This window comes from Ictalurus punctatus, chromosome 7 (assembly GCF_001660625.3).
Source record: "Ictalurus punctatus breed USDA103 chromosome 7, Coco_2.0, whole genome shotgun sequence".
NCBI classification, from domain to species: domain Eukaryota; kingdom Metazoa; phylum Chordata; class Actinopteri; order Siluriformes; family Ictaluridae; genus Ictalurus; species Ictalurus punctatus.
In genome coordinates, this window is record NC_030422.2 from 34,865,614 (window position 1) to 34,885,099 (window position 19,486).

General features: G+C 42.0%; 1 protein-coding gene across 2 annotated transcripts in view; it reads right to left on the bottom strand.

The window, feature by feature from the left end:
- Nucleotides 1-11,068: 11,068 nt before the first annotated feature.
- The window catches only part of dspa (desmoplakin a), a 43,618-nt gene continuing 35,200 nt past the window's right edge, over nt 11,069-19,486 (bottom strand). The window contains exons 17-24 of one of the 2 annotated variants that reach the window (XM_053681749.1): nt 19,401-19,486; nt 18,838-19,031; nt 18,502-18,664; nt 18,159-18,242; nt 17,748-17,855; nt 17,290-17,388; nt 15,033-16,859; nt 11,069-14,769 (exon numbers count right to left, since the gene is read on the bottom strand). The exon at nt 19,401-19,486 is cut by the window's right edge and continues 53 nt beyond it. In XM_053681749.1, the coding sequence (XP_053537724.1) occupies nt 11,551-14,769; nt 15,033-16,859; nt 17,290-17,388; nt 17,748-17,855; nt 18,159-18,242; nt 18,502-18,664; nt 18,838-19,031; nt 19,401-19,486 (5,780 nt within the window). In that variant the 3' untranslated portion in view covers nt 11,069-11,550. The remainder of the gene's footprint in view (nt 14,770-15,032; nt 16,860-17,289; nt 17,389-17,747; nt 17,856-18,158; nt 18,243-18,501; nt 18,665-18,837; nt 19,032-19,400) is intronic. The other variant, XM_053681750.1, reaches the window with a different exon arrangement.

Consider the following 19,486-nt stretch of genomic DNA (forward strand, 5'->3'; position numbering starts at 1 on the left):
ATTGACCAATTAATCTGCACATGAATAATCCAGCCACTCGAATGTCTCAAACCAGCACCATATCAGATAACTACTCCCATCATTACTACTCCCATCATTACTACAGATACCTACTCCCATCATTACTACTCCCATCATTACTACAGATACCTACTCCCATCATTATTACTGATACCTACTCCCATCATTACTACTGATACCTACTCCCATCATTACTACAGATACCTACTCCCATCATTACTACTGATACCTACTCCCATCATTACTACAGATACCTACTCCCATCCTTACTACAGATACCTACTCCCATCATTACTACTGATACCTACTCCCATCATTACTACAGATACCTACTCCCATCCTTACTACTGATACCTACTCCCATCATTACTACAGATACCTACTCCCATCATTACTACAGATACCTACTCCCATCATTACTATTGATACCTACTCCCATCATTACTACAGATACCTACTCCCATCCTTACTACTGATACCTACTCCCATCATTACTACAGATACCTACTCCCATCATTACTACTCCCATCATTACTACAGATACCTACTCCCATCATTACTACTGATAACTACTCCCATCATTACTACTGATACCTACTCCCATCATTATTACTGATACCTACTCCCATCATTACTAGAGATACCTACTCCCATCATTACTACTGATACCTACTCCCATCATTATTACTGATACCTACTCCCATCATTACTAGAGATACCTACTCCCATCATTACTACTGATACCTACTCCCATCATTACTACAGATACCTACTCCCATCATTACTACTCCCATCATTACTACAGATACCTACTCCCATCATTACTACTCCCATCATTACTACAGATACCTACTCCCATCATTACTACTCCCATCATTACTACAGATACCTACTCCCAACATTACTACTCCCATCATTACTACAGATACCTACTCCCATCATTATTACTGATACCTACTCCCATCATTACTACTGATACCTACTCCCATCATTACTACAGATAACTACTCCCATCATTACTACTCCCATCATCACTACAGATACCTACTCCCATCATTACTACTCCCATCATTACTACAGATACCTACTCCCATCATTACTACTCCCATCATTACTACAGATAACTACTCCCATCATTACTACAGATACCTACTCCCATCATTACTACTGATAACTACTCCCATCATTACTACTGATACCTACTCCCATCATTATTACTGATACCTACTCCCATCATTACTAGAGATACCTACTCCCATCATTACTACTGATACCTACTCCCATCATTATTACTGATACCTACTCCCATCATTACTAGAGATACCTACTCCCATCATTACTACTGATACCTACTCCCATCATTACTACAGATACCTACTCCCATCATTACTACTGATACCTACTCCCATCATTACTACTGATAACTACTCCCATCATTACTACTCCCATCATTACTACAGATACCTACTCCCATCATTACTACTCCCATCATTACTACAGATACCTACTCCCATCATTACTACTCCCATCATTACTACAGATACCTACTCCCAACATTACTACTCCCATCATTACTACAGATACCTACTCCCATCATTATTACTGATACCTACTCCCATCATTACTACTGATACCTACTCCCATCATTACTACAGATACCTACTCCCATCATTATTACTGATACCTACTCCCATCATTACTACTGATACCTACTCCCATCATTACTACTCCCATCATTACTACAGATACCTACTCCCATCATTACTACTCCCATCATTACTACAGATACCTACTCCCATCATTACTACTCCCATCATTACTACAGATACCTACTCCCATCATTATTACTGATACCTACTTCCAACCTTACTACTGATACCTACTCCCATCATTACTACAGATAACTACTCCCATCATTACTACTCCCATCATTACTACAGATACCTACTCCCATCATTACTACTCCCATCATTACTACAGATACCTACTCCCAACATTACTACTCCCATCATTACTACAGATACCTACTCCCATCATTACTACTCCCATCATTACTACAGATACCTACTCCCATCATTACTACTCCCATCATTACTACAGATACCTACTCCCATCATTACTACTCCCATCATTACTACAGATACCTACTCCCATCATTACTACTGATACCTACTCCCATCATTAATACAGATAACTACTCCCATCATTACTACTCCCATCATTACTACAGATACCTACTGCCATCATTACTACTCCCATCATTACTACTCCCATCATTACTACAGATACCTACTCCCATCATTTATACAGATACCTACTCCCATCATTACTACTGATACCTACTCCCATCATTAATACAGATACCTACTCCCATCATTACTACTGATACCTACTCCCATCATTACTACTGATACCTACTCCCATCATTACTACAGATAACTACTCCCATTATTACTACTCCCATCATTACTACAGATAACTACTCCCATCATTAATACAGATACCTACTCCCATCATTACTACAGATACCTACTCCCATCATTACTACTCCCATCATTACTACAGATACCTACTCCCATCATTACTACTCCCATCATTGCTACAGATACCTACTCCCATCATTACTACTCCCATCATTACTACAGATACCTACTCCCAACATTACTACTCCCATCATTACTACAGATACCTACTCCCATCATTATTACTGATACCTACTCCCATCATTACTACAGATAACTACTCCCATCATTACTACTGATAACTACTCCCATCATGACTACAGATACCTACTCCCATCATTACTACTGATACCTACTCCCATCATTACTACTGATACCTACTCCCATCATTACTACAGATACCTACTCCCATCATTACTACTGATACCTACTCCCATCATTACTACTGATACCTACTCCCATCATTACTACAGATACCTACTCCCATCATTACTACTGATACCTACTCCCATCATTACTACAGATACCTACTCCCATCATTACTACAGATAACTACTCCCATCATTACTACTGATACCTACTCCCATCATTACTACTGATACCTACTCCCATCATTACTACTGATACCTACTCCCATCATTACTACTGATAACTACTCCCATCATTACTACTGATACCTACTCCCATCATTACTACTGATACCTACTCCCATCATTACTACAGATAACTACTCCCATCATTACTACTGATACCTACTCCCATCATTACTACAGATACCTACTCCCATCATTACTACTGATACCTACTCCCATCATTACTACTGATACCTACTCCCATCATTATTACTGATACCTACTCCCATCATTACTAGAGATGCCTACTCCCATCATTACTACTGATACCTACTCCCATCATTACTACAGATACCTACTCCCATCATTACTACTGATAACTACTCCCATCATTACTACTGATACCTACTCCCATCATTATTACTGATACCTACTCCCATCATTACTAGAGATACCTACTCCCATCATTACCTCTGATACCTACTCCCATCATTATTACTGATACCTACTCCCATCATTACTAGAGATACCTACTCCCATCATTACTACTGATACCTACTCCCATCATTACTACAGATACCTACTCCCATCATTACTACTCCCATCATTACTACAGATACCTACTCCCATCATTACTACTCCCATCATTACTACAGATACCTACTCCCATCATTACTACTCCCATCATTACTACAGATACCTACTCCCAACATTACTACTCCCATCATTACTACAGATACCTACTCCCATCATTATTACTGATACCTACTCCCATCATTACTACTGATACCTACTCCCATCATTACTACAGATAACTACTCCCATCATTACTACTCCCATCATTACTACAGATACCTACTCCCATCATTACTACAGATACCTACTCCCATCATTACTACTCCTATCATTACTACAGATACCTACTCCCATCATTACTACTCCCATCATTACTACAGATATCTACTCCCATCATTACTACAGATACCTACTCCCATCATTACTACCTGATAACTACTCCCATCATTACTACTGATACCTACTCCAATCATTATTACTGATACCTACTCCCATCATTACTAGAGATACCTACTCCCATCATTACTACTGATACCTACTCCCATCATTATTACTGATACCTACTCCCATCATTACTAGAGATACCTACTCCCATCATTACTACTGATACCTACTCCCATCATTACTACAGATACCTACTCCCATCATTACTACTGATACCTACTCCCATCATTACTACAGATACCTACTCCCATCATTACTACAGATACCTACTCCCAACATTACTACTCCCATCATTACTACTGATACCTACTCCCATCATTACTACAGATACCTACTCCCATCATTACTACAGATACCTACTCCCAACATTACTACTCCCATCATTACTACTGATACCTATTCCCATCATTACTACAGATACCTACTCCCATCATTACTACTGATACCTACTCCCATCATTACTACTGATACCTACTCACATCATTACTACTGATACCTACTCCCATCATTACTACAGATACCTACTCACATCATTACTACTGATACCTACTCCCATCATTACTACTCCCATCATTACTACAGATACCTACTCCCATCATTACTACTCCCATCATTACTACAGATACCTACTCCCATCATTACTACAGATAACTACTCCCATCATTACTACAGATAACTACTCCCATCATTACTACTGATACCTACTCCCATCATTACTACAGATAACTACTCCCATCATTACTACAGATAACTACTCCCATTATTACTACTGATACCTACTCCCATCATTACTACAGATAACTACTCCCATCATTACTACTGATACCTACTCCCATCATTACTACAGATAACTACTCCCATCATTACTACAGATAACTACTCCCATCATTATTACTGATACCTACTCCCATCATTACTACAGATAACTACTCCCATTATTACTACTGATACCTACTCCCATGGAAGTGTTAGGCTGAGAGTGGAAGTGGTAGGCTGAGAGTGGAAGTGTGTTATGGCCGCTCTCCGGTGTGGATGTGTTGGTGTGTCTGGAGATAATGTTTGCCACACTGAGCACAGTGATGCAGCTTGTACACTGATATTGTTATACGAGGAACTGCCACATATACAGTTTCCTCTGAAAGTATTGGAACAGACAGTCTTTTAGTAATAAAGTAAATTAAAGTAAATAACATTTAATATTTGAAGCATTTCCATTTCACTCGCAGTAGCTGCATCAATCCTGCGACTCACTAACACCAAACTGCTGTTTCTTCTTCTGTGAAGCTTCCCCAGGTTTTTACTGTAGCTTCTTTCAGTAGTTGTTTGTTTCGGGGGGGGAATGATTCATTTGGATGCATTTCTCTGTAAATCTGCAGACAGAATGTTCCTGTAAACTTCTGAATTCATTCTGCTGCTACCATCATGAGTTCCATCATCAATAAAGATTAGTGAGAATGTTCCAGTTCCAGTTCCTGCAGTAAACTCTGGAGTAGAAAAAAACTGGGTTTGTCTTGTTTATTTCAGGAATTTCACTATTTCAGTACTTTCTAAGAAATGCATTATAACAGTGTAAAAGGTGATAGAGAAAGAGTGTGTTGAGTTTTGGTGGCACAGGAGGTTTTAACCCTTTCAACACTGCTCTGAACACTGACTCATAAGAAAAATAAACATTTTATACAATGTCATTTTATATATGATTATTTTAGTATAGAATCTCAATTTGAAATAAAAACAAAAGCACGTAAAAATATTCCAGTGCTTTAACTTATAGTCCATAAATGAGCCTTTAATCCACACGGATAAAGAAAAACACTAAAGCAGCATCAGTCTCATTGACCTCTGAGACAGACTGTAGTTCATTCCATCACATAAACATTAACCAGAGTTTGTTTGTTTGTTTGTTTATATTATTATTATTATTATTATTATTATTATTATTATTATTATTATTATTATTATTATTATTAAACCTCAGATCTGCTGTAAAACAGTTTCAGGTGAACAGTACAGATGATTTCCTTCTTCTATCAGTTCAATATTATAGACGCGCCACTGAAAAGTCTCTTAGCGCCATCTATTGGAGGGTAGTGGATAAACACGCTTGTTTATTTGTAATCATTTTAGTAGAATTTTTTGCATACAAACAAATAGCATTTTTATTTTTTATTCACATCATCAGTGCGTTATCGCGATGTCCAGGATTTCAATGCTTTCTTCTGGCTGTTGTGGCCAATAATGCTTGATTTTCCTGCAGCTTTTTTGTTTTTGTTTTGTTTTTTTGTGCTTTTTCTTAGGAAAACTACTTGAACCGGCGCAACCACACGGCGCTCTTCTGCACTCTATGACAATGACACATGACACGTCTTGGCCCGAAGCTGCGGAAAATCTGCTGTAATTTGTAAAAAAAAAAAAAATAAATAAAAAAAATAAATAAATAAAAAATTGCAGCTCCTCTGAATATTGCTGCGTTCACTTGATTTTGCGCAAATTCATGAAACACGTTTACAGAAAACAGTGAAACAGTTTACAGCATCGCGGGGTTACACTGCTATGAGGCATCCAGGATTTCCACTTTTCTAGTTGTCACAACGTACGTAGACACGTTAATAACACAAAACTTTGATCATTATGAAATATTGTGGCTGTGTAATGATATATAATTTGTTGTAAGAATTCTAACTTTCATAATATTGTGAAATTAAATATTGGAGCAGTACGATGACGTGTCTATTACACGTAGGTAAAGACACATAGAGCTTTCCTCAAAAGTGTAAACATACAGTATAACACCTATGTGACTGACGGATAGACAGACAGAGAGACAGACAGGAAGGTGAGACAGAAGGGAAGGGGATGTGTTTTCCCTCCAAACCCTGTGGTCTCATCATGTCATGGGAAAACAGTGTGAAGAAGAAAGGCCGTATTGTTCACGCTGTCGGGGAATGACGCACTTGATTCCGCTGCTCTGACCTGCTGAGACGAGCTGAGAGACAGGAGGACATTATTCACATCGCGTCAACCTCCTGCCTACCACGCTGCTTCAAGACCTCCTGCACCTTCTCAACAATGCCTCCATATCTTCAGCCCTGGAACCAGATCTTCTCCACGCCAACACTACTCCATCCAGCTCTCTAACTTTATAAAGAGCTAAAGTCTAAATGCCCGAACACACCGAAAGAGAGAGAAATAAAATTATAAAATGTTTATTTATATCTTTACTCCTTTCAGTATCAGAACCAGGAAACACGTGTTCACCATCGGTTTGGATAAGAAGTTCATCCCTACATGCATGTATATTTATATAAATGATAATAAACCAGAACGATTATAGACGATTCAGCACGTTCGTGTTATTCTAATAGCATCATCATCTGAAGATGTGCCACAGGTCAGGGGTGAAGTTCCTCTGTTCCTCCTCCGGATTGGTGGATGGGTTCAGTATAGAACGCAGAGTCTATGGGGATGTGGAATCAGTCTCGGGACTACCTGCAGTGTTTGACCCTGTGTTAATAATGAATTTAAACAGTGCCTCTGTGAGCGTGACAGGACAGCCCAAATATCCAGCCTTGCATATGTCCAGCAGGGACACAGGAGAGCGGTTTAGCCTATGATATGTGGAGCCAGGCTGTCGACCAGTGCCTCTTGACTTTGCCAAACATAAGTGCAGGAAGTCAGTCTTAGGAGATGTGGAGATTCCAGAAGAGTCCTCATCTAGCTTTGAGTCCTCAATTCCATCTAAGCTACTTCTTTACACTTTGTTTTTATTTTATAATGGACAAAAAGATTTGTATTACTTCAAAATTGATCGTTTTTCTCACTTGCATACACTCATTTTGCTCAATGTCAGGAATGGTTGGATGATTCCTCTTCTGCTGAGACCCCTCTTGCTACAGAACCAGAGGCCAGCCGACAGACTGTCATCTTTCACCAGTTTTCCAGTCCAAGTCCTGTGACAGTAAAGGAACAAAAGTCTGACGAATTTCTGTTAGATGCAGTGTAATTGCATTATTCATACAGGTGTAATCTGTCTGTCTTATATATGTACACAAAGATTCAAATACTTTAGTTATTGTTTAGTAATTTTGTGAATCTCCTCTAGAACTGCTGAGCACACCACCACTGCCTATAGTTGCAGCTCGCATTGGACCCATAAAGACAGGTCGTCGAGTCTTTGTGTTGGACCACAACAGATGGACGGATCCAATGAGAAAGGCCATCGATGGTCTCCTGGCCAAGCACCACAGGAGCAAGGATCTCCTTAAAAGGGTGGATGCTGATTATGCTGCTATGGTACAGAGTCACTGCACTGACCCCAACAGCCTTCTGTACTCAACCTCAAAACAACACATAAACAGTTACATAAAACACCTTGCTAAAAAAAAAACACAAATGCCTCTCTCAACACCAGCCCAGAAAAGCTCCTGGAGACACAACAGTTATGGCAGCGTCTTAACTCAGGCAGTGAAACCATCAGTGTCCCAGTGACGATACTGCCACCCGCTCAGTTCAATCCACCTGCAAAGAGTGTTCCTGAAGACGTCCCTCTGACACAGGCAGCAGTTGAGAAGACATCCTAGAGAAGCATCAGGCAGCCCTGCAATAACAGCAGCAGCAGCAGTTACCAAAAAAACAAATTAGATCCTGTAGCTTGTGGTCACCCAAAGTCTCATTATCTGGGGGATGGCTCCTCGGTGCATTTCTTTTATCAGGCTGGTGATGTTAAATACTTCCACTGCTCCAGGAAAGTCTTTGAGGCATACTCTGCAGAGGGCCTGGCCAACCCCAGGATGCCATTTGAAGATTTTGCAGACACTCCCTTCTTGGGGAATGAATGCAGAGACGACATGGGCAGAGGTTCAGCAGTCCTCATTCTATGAGGCTGAGAGGGAGAGGTGGATTGTTGAAAAGAGAAAATAACTCTGTTGTGAAACACAGTATTTAAGGTCTGTGGCATGACATGTCTGATTCCAAGCCAAGCACAAGCTTGGATTTTGGTAAATAGTTACAAAGCCACAAACACTGTGTAATACTGTTGTCCATGAATCTCATTCTATTTGTTCTATGCTCTCTCTCTCTCTCTCTCTCTCGCTCTCTCTCTCTACCATTGTGGAATTGTGTACAGACTTTGTATTTTTATTATTATTTGTCTGGTGTATTTGTAAATATGTTTTATCTTGCTTGTATTTGTAAATGTTTTAAAAATCTTAGTCATCATTTGCAATACATTTTCAATAACTTACTATAACACACTCTGCATATATTATTTAGAAAGTTATTTTAATTTTGACAAACTGAATTTCATGTTCTCCTTTAACAGTTAATTTTACACACTGAAAGTGTCCCTGTACACCTCGCCGAGTATTATAGTAGATATAGGATTTTTCTGCCTGCCCTTAAATAAATACGTCTTTATCTGCTTCCGTACTCTACTTCCTTACGTCTCGCGACGTGACAGAAACAAAACAAACGCACGTGTCCACAGTACACATCCGAAGAGCATGTAGCTCATACATGCGTGCGCCCCCTCATCAAGGTCGTGACATTCGCGCGTCTCACTCTGGTTGCTAGGCTATTTGGTTGCATCATCAAACACGTCATTGTTCGGTCAAATTTATTCGGCCTTTTCACTTATTCGGCCGAACACTGAAAGTGATTTTTTTGCTATTTTCGGCCGAATAATTTCGGTTGTCGAACATTCGGTGCATCCCTAATATATGGTATCTCTCGAGTTAGGAGCAGTGTTGTGTCCAGCTGCACTCTCTGACAGTTTGATATAAACACAATATCATGCTGAACTTTATGTGTAGCTGTAAATACACTCACACACACTGCAGAAGGTCATTCAAGGACAATATTAAATTCATAGTGAATTAATTTGATAATATAGTAATAATGTTTGCACAGAGGACCTGTTAGGAGACGCTTGTTAATCAGAGATCATGAGGATGATGTCACAGTGAGCGTTCAGGTTCACGCTGCAGAGAAGGTCATTATTAATGTTTTATAACTCTACGCGTCTTTTCTTTCGCACAGCGCTGGTGAGTTACTGAGCGGGATTCAGCGCGTGTGCACACCATGTCGTGCACTTCCTGGCCAGCTGTGAGTGTGTGAGCAGTGAGATGAGGATGTGTTTGCTTGCTCACCTGGCCAGGTGTTTATCAGAGATGAACACCGTCATTCCAGCACCCACTGCAGCATGCACATCTTCTGCACAGCTCAGCAACTTTCAAACTAGAACCGTCCTGTTCCCTGTAGTCATAACGAACACTGTGCTCAGGGAACACTGTGCTCAGGGAAATTTATTTTATCAAATAAATTTCTGTCAGTTGCTTCAGAATCATCATCTCAATCAAAACTTTATTTGAAACAGAACAAACTACTTTTCTTTTCCAAAGTTTTGGGGAAGAATTATTCCACAGAATTGTTGGGGCCGTATTCAGGGTATTTACATGTTCCTCATATTCAGAGTCGGGTTGCACGGCTGCTTAAGTAGACTTTCTGATCTCCACATTCAGATTAATGCTGTTGATTTAATCAAATAAAGCTAGTGTTTATGTTCATTCACTGCGCTCTCCTGCCTACGGTTTGAAGGATAAGCTGATCATTAGCGACTGAGAAAATAAGGTCACTCATAATTTTATTCATGAAGAAATCAGCAATGTCTCTGATTAAGAAGTGTCTGATCTGATACCTTTTTCGTGTACTTTAAAGTGACGATATTATTAATTAATCCCAGTGCTGGACTTCAGACTGATTCCTCACATGATCCGATAATTGAAAAACTCCAAAACATTCAGGTGTAACCTTCACCAAACTTCTGAACAGCACTTAATCCTTAGTCATTGTGCTATTAATATATTTTTTGCCTTTTTCATCAAATTAACTACAATTCTCAAAATCTCTTCAATCACAAATCCCTTTTTTGGAACATTTCTTAAACGTTGATGTGATTCTCCTGCACCGTCACACACAGTAATAACAAATGACCCAAAATGAGTGGAAACAGAGTTTATTTATAATTTGTCGTCATGTGTTAGTACAAAGTGTTTTGACAGTCTTCAAATTATACGTTATAAAATTATTCACTCTAATCATTTCTGTAATTTCAGAAGATTATTATATTATTACAATTTTAATGCTCTAAAAATGTTCAATCAAGTTCAGAACAACTACGAAAATAACACAACTTGTAGATATTGCGATACATGTTAATTTTTATTAAAGTATAATCCCTACCCTAACATGATGCAAAAATCTACTGATTTAAAATGCAGGTCAGAAATAGAAGCACCTAAATATGACACCAATAACCCAAACAAAACTGATTAGGTAAGTGATAATCCAGAAGAGTCATGTATAATATTCCCAAACCCTATCTTAATCTAATAGATTGTTTTATATCTATCTATATATATGTGGAAAATGAGTAGTTGTATGTGAAAGTATTAGCCACCACAGATGCATGTTTGAAGCTGTTAAGGGAAGGAAGTAAATGCACTAGATGAGGAGGTGTAACTGTAAGTGGAGGTGGAGTAATCCACACTGCCTCGACGTGATCCACTCCTGGAGCTTCCCCGGGATCCGGCTCTAGATCCAGTGCGGGAGCTGGGTCCAGAGGAGACGTTATAGGGGCTACTGATACCCTTGGTGGACATTGATGTGGCTTGGAGCATTTTCATTCCGTTGGTCTCTTCCACCATGCAGTTGTCCATTGCTTCTTTATATGAAATCTTCAGCTTAGTTTTAGGGCAGGTGAGGCTCTTCAAGTAGCTCCTGGTGTCCTGCAGCTTCTGGGCTCCTCTACCATCCAGCCAACCTCTTCGAATGGCTTCTTCAATGCTGACTCGCTTGCCACTTCCTGGTTCCAGCAGACCTCCAGTCAGGTACTGGAATTCCAGGAACCTCTGCCCAGCCTCATACGGCAACCATTTTTCTTTAATGGCCTCTGCAGCAGACATTTTCTTTTTGGTTTTCACGTCCTCAAATCCAGTGTAAGCTTTCTGAGCTGGCTTGAGTTTGGTGGCCATTTCCTCATCAATGATGGTCTGATGTACAGCATCTTGCAGAGAGAGCCTCTTGCCAGTGGCAGGGTTTATGACACCTCCAGTGCATGCCTGGGCCTCCAGGAGCCGCTGTGCTGTGATCGTGTCGACTATTCCGCGACGCTGAGCTTCACTTATTGTAATCTTCTCCAAGGTTTCAGTGTCAAAGATGGCTGCCACCGGGCTCTGGTCATCCAGAATATCAGAAGGAGGGGAGAGTGTGATGGAAACACTAGCAAAGCGTTTGCGGACCGTTGGAGAAGATGGTCTAACTTCAGTGGGGCTACTGCAGGTTGTAATATCTTCTGGGATGCTGGTGCAGATGGAAAGCTCAGAACTTGTGCCTTTGTTTGAAAAGAGATTAGCAAACTGGGCGAGCGTGAGAGCCCCTGAGCGGTACTGTTCTAAGGCACTTTTTTGAATAATGCCCTTGTCCAGGTAGTCCTGGACATCGTACTGTGTACCTGTTTTACAGTCAACAATAATTAGTCGACTCTTGCCAGATGAGTCTGTGATGGTGATCTCCTCCCACTCGCACTCTTGCTCCGAAAGATTCAGAAACGTGTCATAGTCAATCAGCTCTTTGTGATAAGCCTCACGAACTGTCATCTCTTTTCCTGTGTCTGGGTCTACAATCACCACTCTCCTCTTGCGAAGAGTGTTTTTTTGACTTGTCTGTTGCTTCTGCTTGTTCTTGTCCTTCAGAGGCAGCAGGAGCAGACCAGTCTTAGGGTCAGAAATACATCTCTTCTGCAGCTGCAGATAGGTCAGATTTTCTTGAGTGTTTGGGTCGAAGAAGCCCTTTGTGTCATCACCTTCATATGTCAGAATTTCATTCATCTCACGGTCAAAGTAACCTCTACGGTAAGCCACATCCACATCAATGCGATGGCTTTCTTTGGGATCAATGATTCCACCGCTGGCTATCTGAGCCTCCAGAAGCCTAATGCCATGCCCCTTTTCGATAAGCTCTTTTTCAATAGCTTGAAAGAGTGAGACGAGCTGCCCTGTACTGGGATCGCGATATCCAGTCACAGCCTTCTCGGCAGACAGCAGTTTATTTTTAAATTCTTTACCCACGAGGCCTCTCTTCCATGCATCCTCCACTGTCATGCAGGCATTACTGACTGGATCAATCATGAAGCCTGATGCAGCCTGCGCTTCCAGAAGTTCCAACGTTGTTCCTGGACGGAGAAGATTTTCTTTCATGGCCTGGTAGAAGGGCATGACTCTATCCTGAGCCTCATCATAAATGCCAGCGATGCAACCAGAGCCAGACAGGTACGTCTTTAGCCTATTTTCAATTTCTTTAGTTGTGAGCAGGCCTCTTTTCACTTTGTCCACATCTCCCTCATTAATTAGGTTGGAATTTACAAGCTCAGTGAGCGAGACTTGGCCACGGATTCCCTGGACGAACTCCGAGTTATCATTTACAGGGAGCAGGAGAAGGCCAGTTGCAGGTTCTGTGACACACTTGTTCCTCAAGTCACTGTAGCTGATCTTGTCTGCAGTTGCTGGATTGATATAACAAGCTGGCTTTTTGTTCAGAGCACGATAAAGCTCTTCATCAATCAAGCCACGATCTAAGGCAATGTCTTTGGGTAGAAACACACTTAGCACAGGGTCAATTATCCCTCCCGCTGCTTCTTGAGCCTGGAGCAGTCGAATGGCCTTCTCTTTGTCAAGTTGTCCTTTCTTGCATGCCTGTCCAACGGATAAAAGTTTTCCTGTGAATGGATCCTTGAACCCTGTACAAGCTGCCTCAGCTGTAATGAGGGCGTCCCTGTCCTCTGTGTCAACAATACCTCTTGAGCAGGCTGTATCTACTGGCATCTTCTCATTAAACTTTGGATCAATCACGTGGCCAGTGGCGGCTTGAGCCTCCAGCAACATCATGGCACTCTGTGGACTCAGCAGGTTCTTACTTTTAGCTTCTGTGATTGGCATTCTGCTCTGGGAACCTTGCTGAACACCTGCAATAATCCCTGCACCCTTAAGACTGCGCTGAATATTCACCGAAACATCCGACACTGTGATCTGGCCCTTCAGCAGCTTATCGAGGATGGCTTTATCAATGATCCCACAGTCACAAAGCTGATGAGCTGTTACCTTTCGGCGAATGCCATCAAAAACAAGCTTTGATGGGTCAATCATGGCCACTTTCTCATCTGTCTGTGTCTGCTTAGTAAAGGCGTTTGGACGTTGTTGCAGCTTCCTCAGCTCCCTTTCCAGAGCCTCTCGCTTGCGGGTGAGTTCAGACACTTCAAACTCGGAGCTCTGTAGTCGAGTGCGGTACCGTTCCTCTACACTTCTAAGCTCAGCGGTCAGTTTTGTGATCTCACTGTGCAGTGAAGCCCTGTCCCTCTCTGCCTTGTCTTTATCTGTCTGGCACTGTCTAACTTGACCATCCTTTATCTCATATTGGCTTTTCCAGTAGTTAAAATCCTTGCGGATTTTGTCCATTTCCTCTTGGAGGCGCTGCTTCTGACGCAGCTCTGATTCTAGTGACATCTTGATGCGACTCAGCTCTTCCTCAGAGCGCTGCTGCTTCCCTTTGTCCATGTCCAGCAACTTAAGTTTGGCCAGGAGACTATCTCTCTCTTGTAGGATCTCCTTGTAGTGTGTCTGAGACTCATGTATGATCAGGGAGGTCTGCAAATAAAACAAGAACATGATATTATTATACACTTAACCACTTGAACCATGATACAAAAACAAAAACATTGCTAAGCATGAAGCACAAAGCCAGAAGCGTGAAGTGTGGAATGAATTATTTAAGAGTCTTGGTAATTTGTTTGATCTCATTAGAGATTATGCACCGTTAGAAAGCAAAGTGCAGCAGCATTATTCAGCAAAAGCAGCATTTACAGGAATAGATTGGTGGATTTGATAATGTAATTTATCCACAAAAATACCTCCGTATATTGCTTTTGGATTTTGGCTATTTCCGCCTTTAAATTTTCTCTCTCTTTTGTCAGCTCACTAATGTGGGCCTGGAGCTCTAGGCTTCTCTTATTTGAGGTCTGAAGCTGGAGCTGTATGGCTGACAGTTGGGCCATATGTTCACTCTCGTTGCTGGTTTTGTTGCTCCGTAAGTCATCCCGTTCCTGGCGTACACTCCTCAGCTCCTCCTCTAGCTTCAGCCTTTCCTTGGTGAGGTTTTGAGTGAGACTCTTGAGCTTCTCAATTTCAGACATGCTTTCATTTAACCCTCGGCTCTTCTCCTCTATGGTCTTGTAGAGAGTCTCGTTGCGTAGGTTGACCTCCCGGACACGGGCTTGCTCTTGAATCAGCTGCTGCTGCAAGGCCTTCAGCTCGGCCGTCAGCCTGCTAAGTTTCTCAGAAGTTACCGTGTGCTCCTTCCGAGATTTGTCCAGCTCCTCCTGGACACGACGGAGGTCCTGTTCGTGCCTTCGGCCAGTGGCACTCTCCTCCTCCTTATGGACATGGAGAGTGTTAATGGTAGTTGTGTACTCTCTGCACAACTGATTCACCCTTTCCAGCTCGGCTTCTATCCTCTTTCTCCTCGTAAGTTCATCCTGGTTGCCTTTTTTCTCTTTATCCAGCTCAGCCTCAAGGTTGTCTATCATGTCCTGTAAATCTTTAATGCGAGTCTGCATCCTGGCAGCGCTCAGCTCCACTTTTCCTTTTTCACTTGCTTGCTTCTCCAGCTCAACACGAATAAGGTTTGTCTCTTTCTCCGTGATCTTTAGTTTGTTGATGACTTCCAGCGAGGATGTGTGCTTGGCAAGCAAGTCTGCCTCTGACTGTCGCAGTCTTTGGTTCTCTTGTTCCAGAGCTTTTCTCTTCCGGGTCTCCTCATCCAGGTTTTGAGTAAGGACTGATATCTGACGGACTTTTTCTTGCGTTCTGTTGTTGGCCTGGGCAAGTTCTTCCTTGTACTTGGTCTCAAGTTCAGTCCTCTGTCGTGTGATGGTTTGAATGTGTATCTCTAGTTCCTTTCGCTTTCTGGTCTCCTCTGTTCCTGAGGATCTTTCTTGGTAAGCTTCCTGCTCAGCCCTCTTTCTGGCTTCTTCCATTTGGCTGATGGACAACTGAAGCCTCCTGAGCTCCTCTTCAAGATCCCGTTTCTCATCCATGAGCCTCTCCAGCCGCAGGTTCAAGGCAGCATTGTCCTCTTCCTTTTGCTGTGTAGCCTTTAGCACGGTGGTTTTGGTGACGTGGATCTCGGACTCGTACGTTTGTTTTAGAGTACTGATCTCCTGGTTCAACTGGTTTCTTACCTTAGAGGTTTCAGATTCCGCTGCTCGGCGCCGAGAGCCCTCGTCCTCCAACTGCATCTTCAGACGCTCAATCTCCCGCTCCTTGTCCTTGATGGCCTTCTCAAAGTCGATCTTGGACCAGTTAAGTTCATCCAGCTCTTTTTGTCTCTTGCGGATGGCAGCCTCATACTCCTGTTGTTGGCTGGTATAACGCTCCTCAGCCAGCCTTCGCTTACGTTTCTCCTCTTCAATAAGCAGCGTAAGCCGGGCCACCTGGTCATTTAAGTCTTTTAGCTGATTTTGGGTGGTGTCCAGGTTCTCTCTAGCTGCATGGTACCTTATGGCCTCAGTGCTCTTCACTTCCTCCATAGAGATTAACTGTTCCTTAGATTGGGAGAGTTCTAGTTTGTAACGGGCCAAGATGTCCTCCAGGGACCTGTTCTTCTGCGAGCGTTCCTGCAAGTCGTCCCTCAGGCGCCTTAGTTCTTCCTCCAAAAGGTCAATTTTAGTGTTTCGCATCTGAAAAGAAGAGAAATATGTTAGGTGTTGTGTAACACATTAACTGACAGGAAATTAGATGCAGCAATAGAAAAGTGTCTTAAATTACAGGTGTTTTAGTAGGCTTATGAATATTTAAATATATATATTTATTAAAAATATATTTAAATAAATGTGTCTTCACTCAACAACATCTAACAAGAGGAACTCACTCGCTTCCCTCAATGTTCCACGACATTAAACGTGACTATAAACCTATAAGTACGACTTCTATGTTATTCTATTTTTTTGGTAACAGTAACTCCACTTCATCACACCTCCCTGCCGCTGATTATTTTCCAGTAACTGCATGGCCCAAAGTGTTTACTCCTTACTAAACATATCTTCTTGCTCATTAGTCACAGAACAGACAGTTCTGAATAAAAATACAGTCCATAACCTGAACACTCACCTTCAGGTCCTCCATGTTCTTCTGCATCTCAGTGAGGAGCTTGTAGTAATCAGTCGAGCGAGTCAGAAGCTCGATATAACGAGACTGAACATCTGCGGCCTGACGTGTGAAGAAAGAAGGACAATCGGTACAATAAACAACAACAAACAAAACCACTGTAAACAATGAAATGAAAAACAAGAAGATAAACAGGAAGAAGGTTAGTAGTGATGTCATGTACAGCTCTTTCAATGAGTTTACAGTCTCATGAATATTACTGTATATGTGTACATCAGGTAATGTTTAATACTTTATAGAGTAATGGTACGTAACGACCGAGTGACAGCCCCGCATTTGAATTAATACACCAGGTGTTTATGGCACTTTCAGCTCGTTACCCATTACGTCATGCTAAGCTAACACACTGCAGCGTACAGCTGCTTTGGTGTGTTGTACAGGAACAACGTGGAGATGTTTACCTCCTGGTTCAGTACAGTGGCTGGAGACTGCAGCATGGTTCTCTTGAAGGGAATGTTGAGCAGCGTCTCCAATCCGGCACTGTACGACGCCAGCTCCAGCTCATAATCCTGAAAGAGGTGAGAAATATTGTGATATTAAACAAAATCAAAATCAAGCCAATCAATTAACATGTTCCAGGATATAATGTGAGGTCTGTATATATCTAGACACAGAAGCTGAAGACGGCGTGTGTTAGGATTATAGTGAACACCATTTTTCTAGGAGTTTCAGAGTTTTTCTGTCATGATTATAGGAATTCTCATACAGTACTGAGGCTCCGCCCATATTTATAATACGAAAGGTGGAGAAAAGTTAAAACTTTTTATCTTGTGTGTGTGTGTGTGTGTGTGTGTGTGTGTGTGCGTGTGTACCTTTATGGAGGCAGCACAAGTGCTGGCGTCCTTCTGCACTTCGTCCACTTTGTCCTTTTTCCCCTTAATCTCAGAATGCAGTGTCTGTTACACACACAATAATTCAATCACTAAGTAATTCAGCGTGTGTGTTTGCATGTGTGTGTGTGTGCGTGTGTGTGTGTACGTGTGCGTGCATGTGTGTGTGCGCGTGTGTGTGCGTGTGCATATGTGTATACATGTGTGTGTGCGTGTGCATGTGTGCGTGTGTATACGTGTGTGTGTATGCGGGCGTGCGTGTGTGCGCATGTGTGTGTGTGCGTGCGTGTGTGTGCATATGTGTGTGTGCGCATGTGTGTGTGACCTTGTGTTGGTTCATATGGTCGTTCAGGTCCTGCACTGTGTTCAGTTTGTAGCTCTGGAGCGTGTCTAGACGACGACTCGTTTGGTCGATCCACTGGTCAACGCTGGTGTGGCTCTGTTTATACTCATCAAGCTTTTTCTCCTGTTTCTCCAGATCACCCTGCCTGATATACACACACACACACACACACACACACACACACTTATCATGATAACCTGCTGTGCATCACAGATCATCTATAATATCTCCACATGAAGTCTTCTCTGTGTTCCGGATGGTTCCGTGTGGTTGGTCAGTGTGTGTACAGGACAGGTGAGGATGTGCTAGCTCTCTCACCTGGTGTTGATCTGAGAGATGATGCGGATCCAGCGGTCGTTCAGCTGCGTCACTAGCTCTTTGAATTTGGCCAAGTCCACGTCACACTGGTGGAAGTTTTGATCGATTTGTCCATTCCAGTGAACAGCCTGATCCAGGTCCGACTCCATCGCACTCAGAACCTCCTTTCTCTGCTCCAGATCTGCCTTCATGTTCTGTACAGAAGCACACACACACACACCCACACACACAAACACACACACACACACACACATATATATGTTAGATGTTCTCCTGTGCCTGTCTATCATGTTTATTATATCGAGACCTCGATATCGTCCTTCTGCAGATCACTTGTAGCTACCAGATGTTTGGGTGAAACTGTTAGATAAGACCTAGATGTTAGTAAGAAACGTTTCTCGTGTCTACACGTTCTGGAATCTGTTGTGAGTGATCATTCATACCAGCGAACTTCGAGATTACAAAGCAGACCTCCTACACTAAATGTATAACCATTGCCAGGTCTGTAAGTGTGTGTGTGTGTGTGTGTGTGTGTGTGTGTGTGTGTGTGTGTGTGTATAAACCTTGAGTGTTTTACGGTAGTCCCGCAGTTCACCCAGATCCAGAGAGCTAGTCTCTTTCTCTGTTAGTCGAGCTTCATGAACTTTAA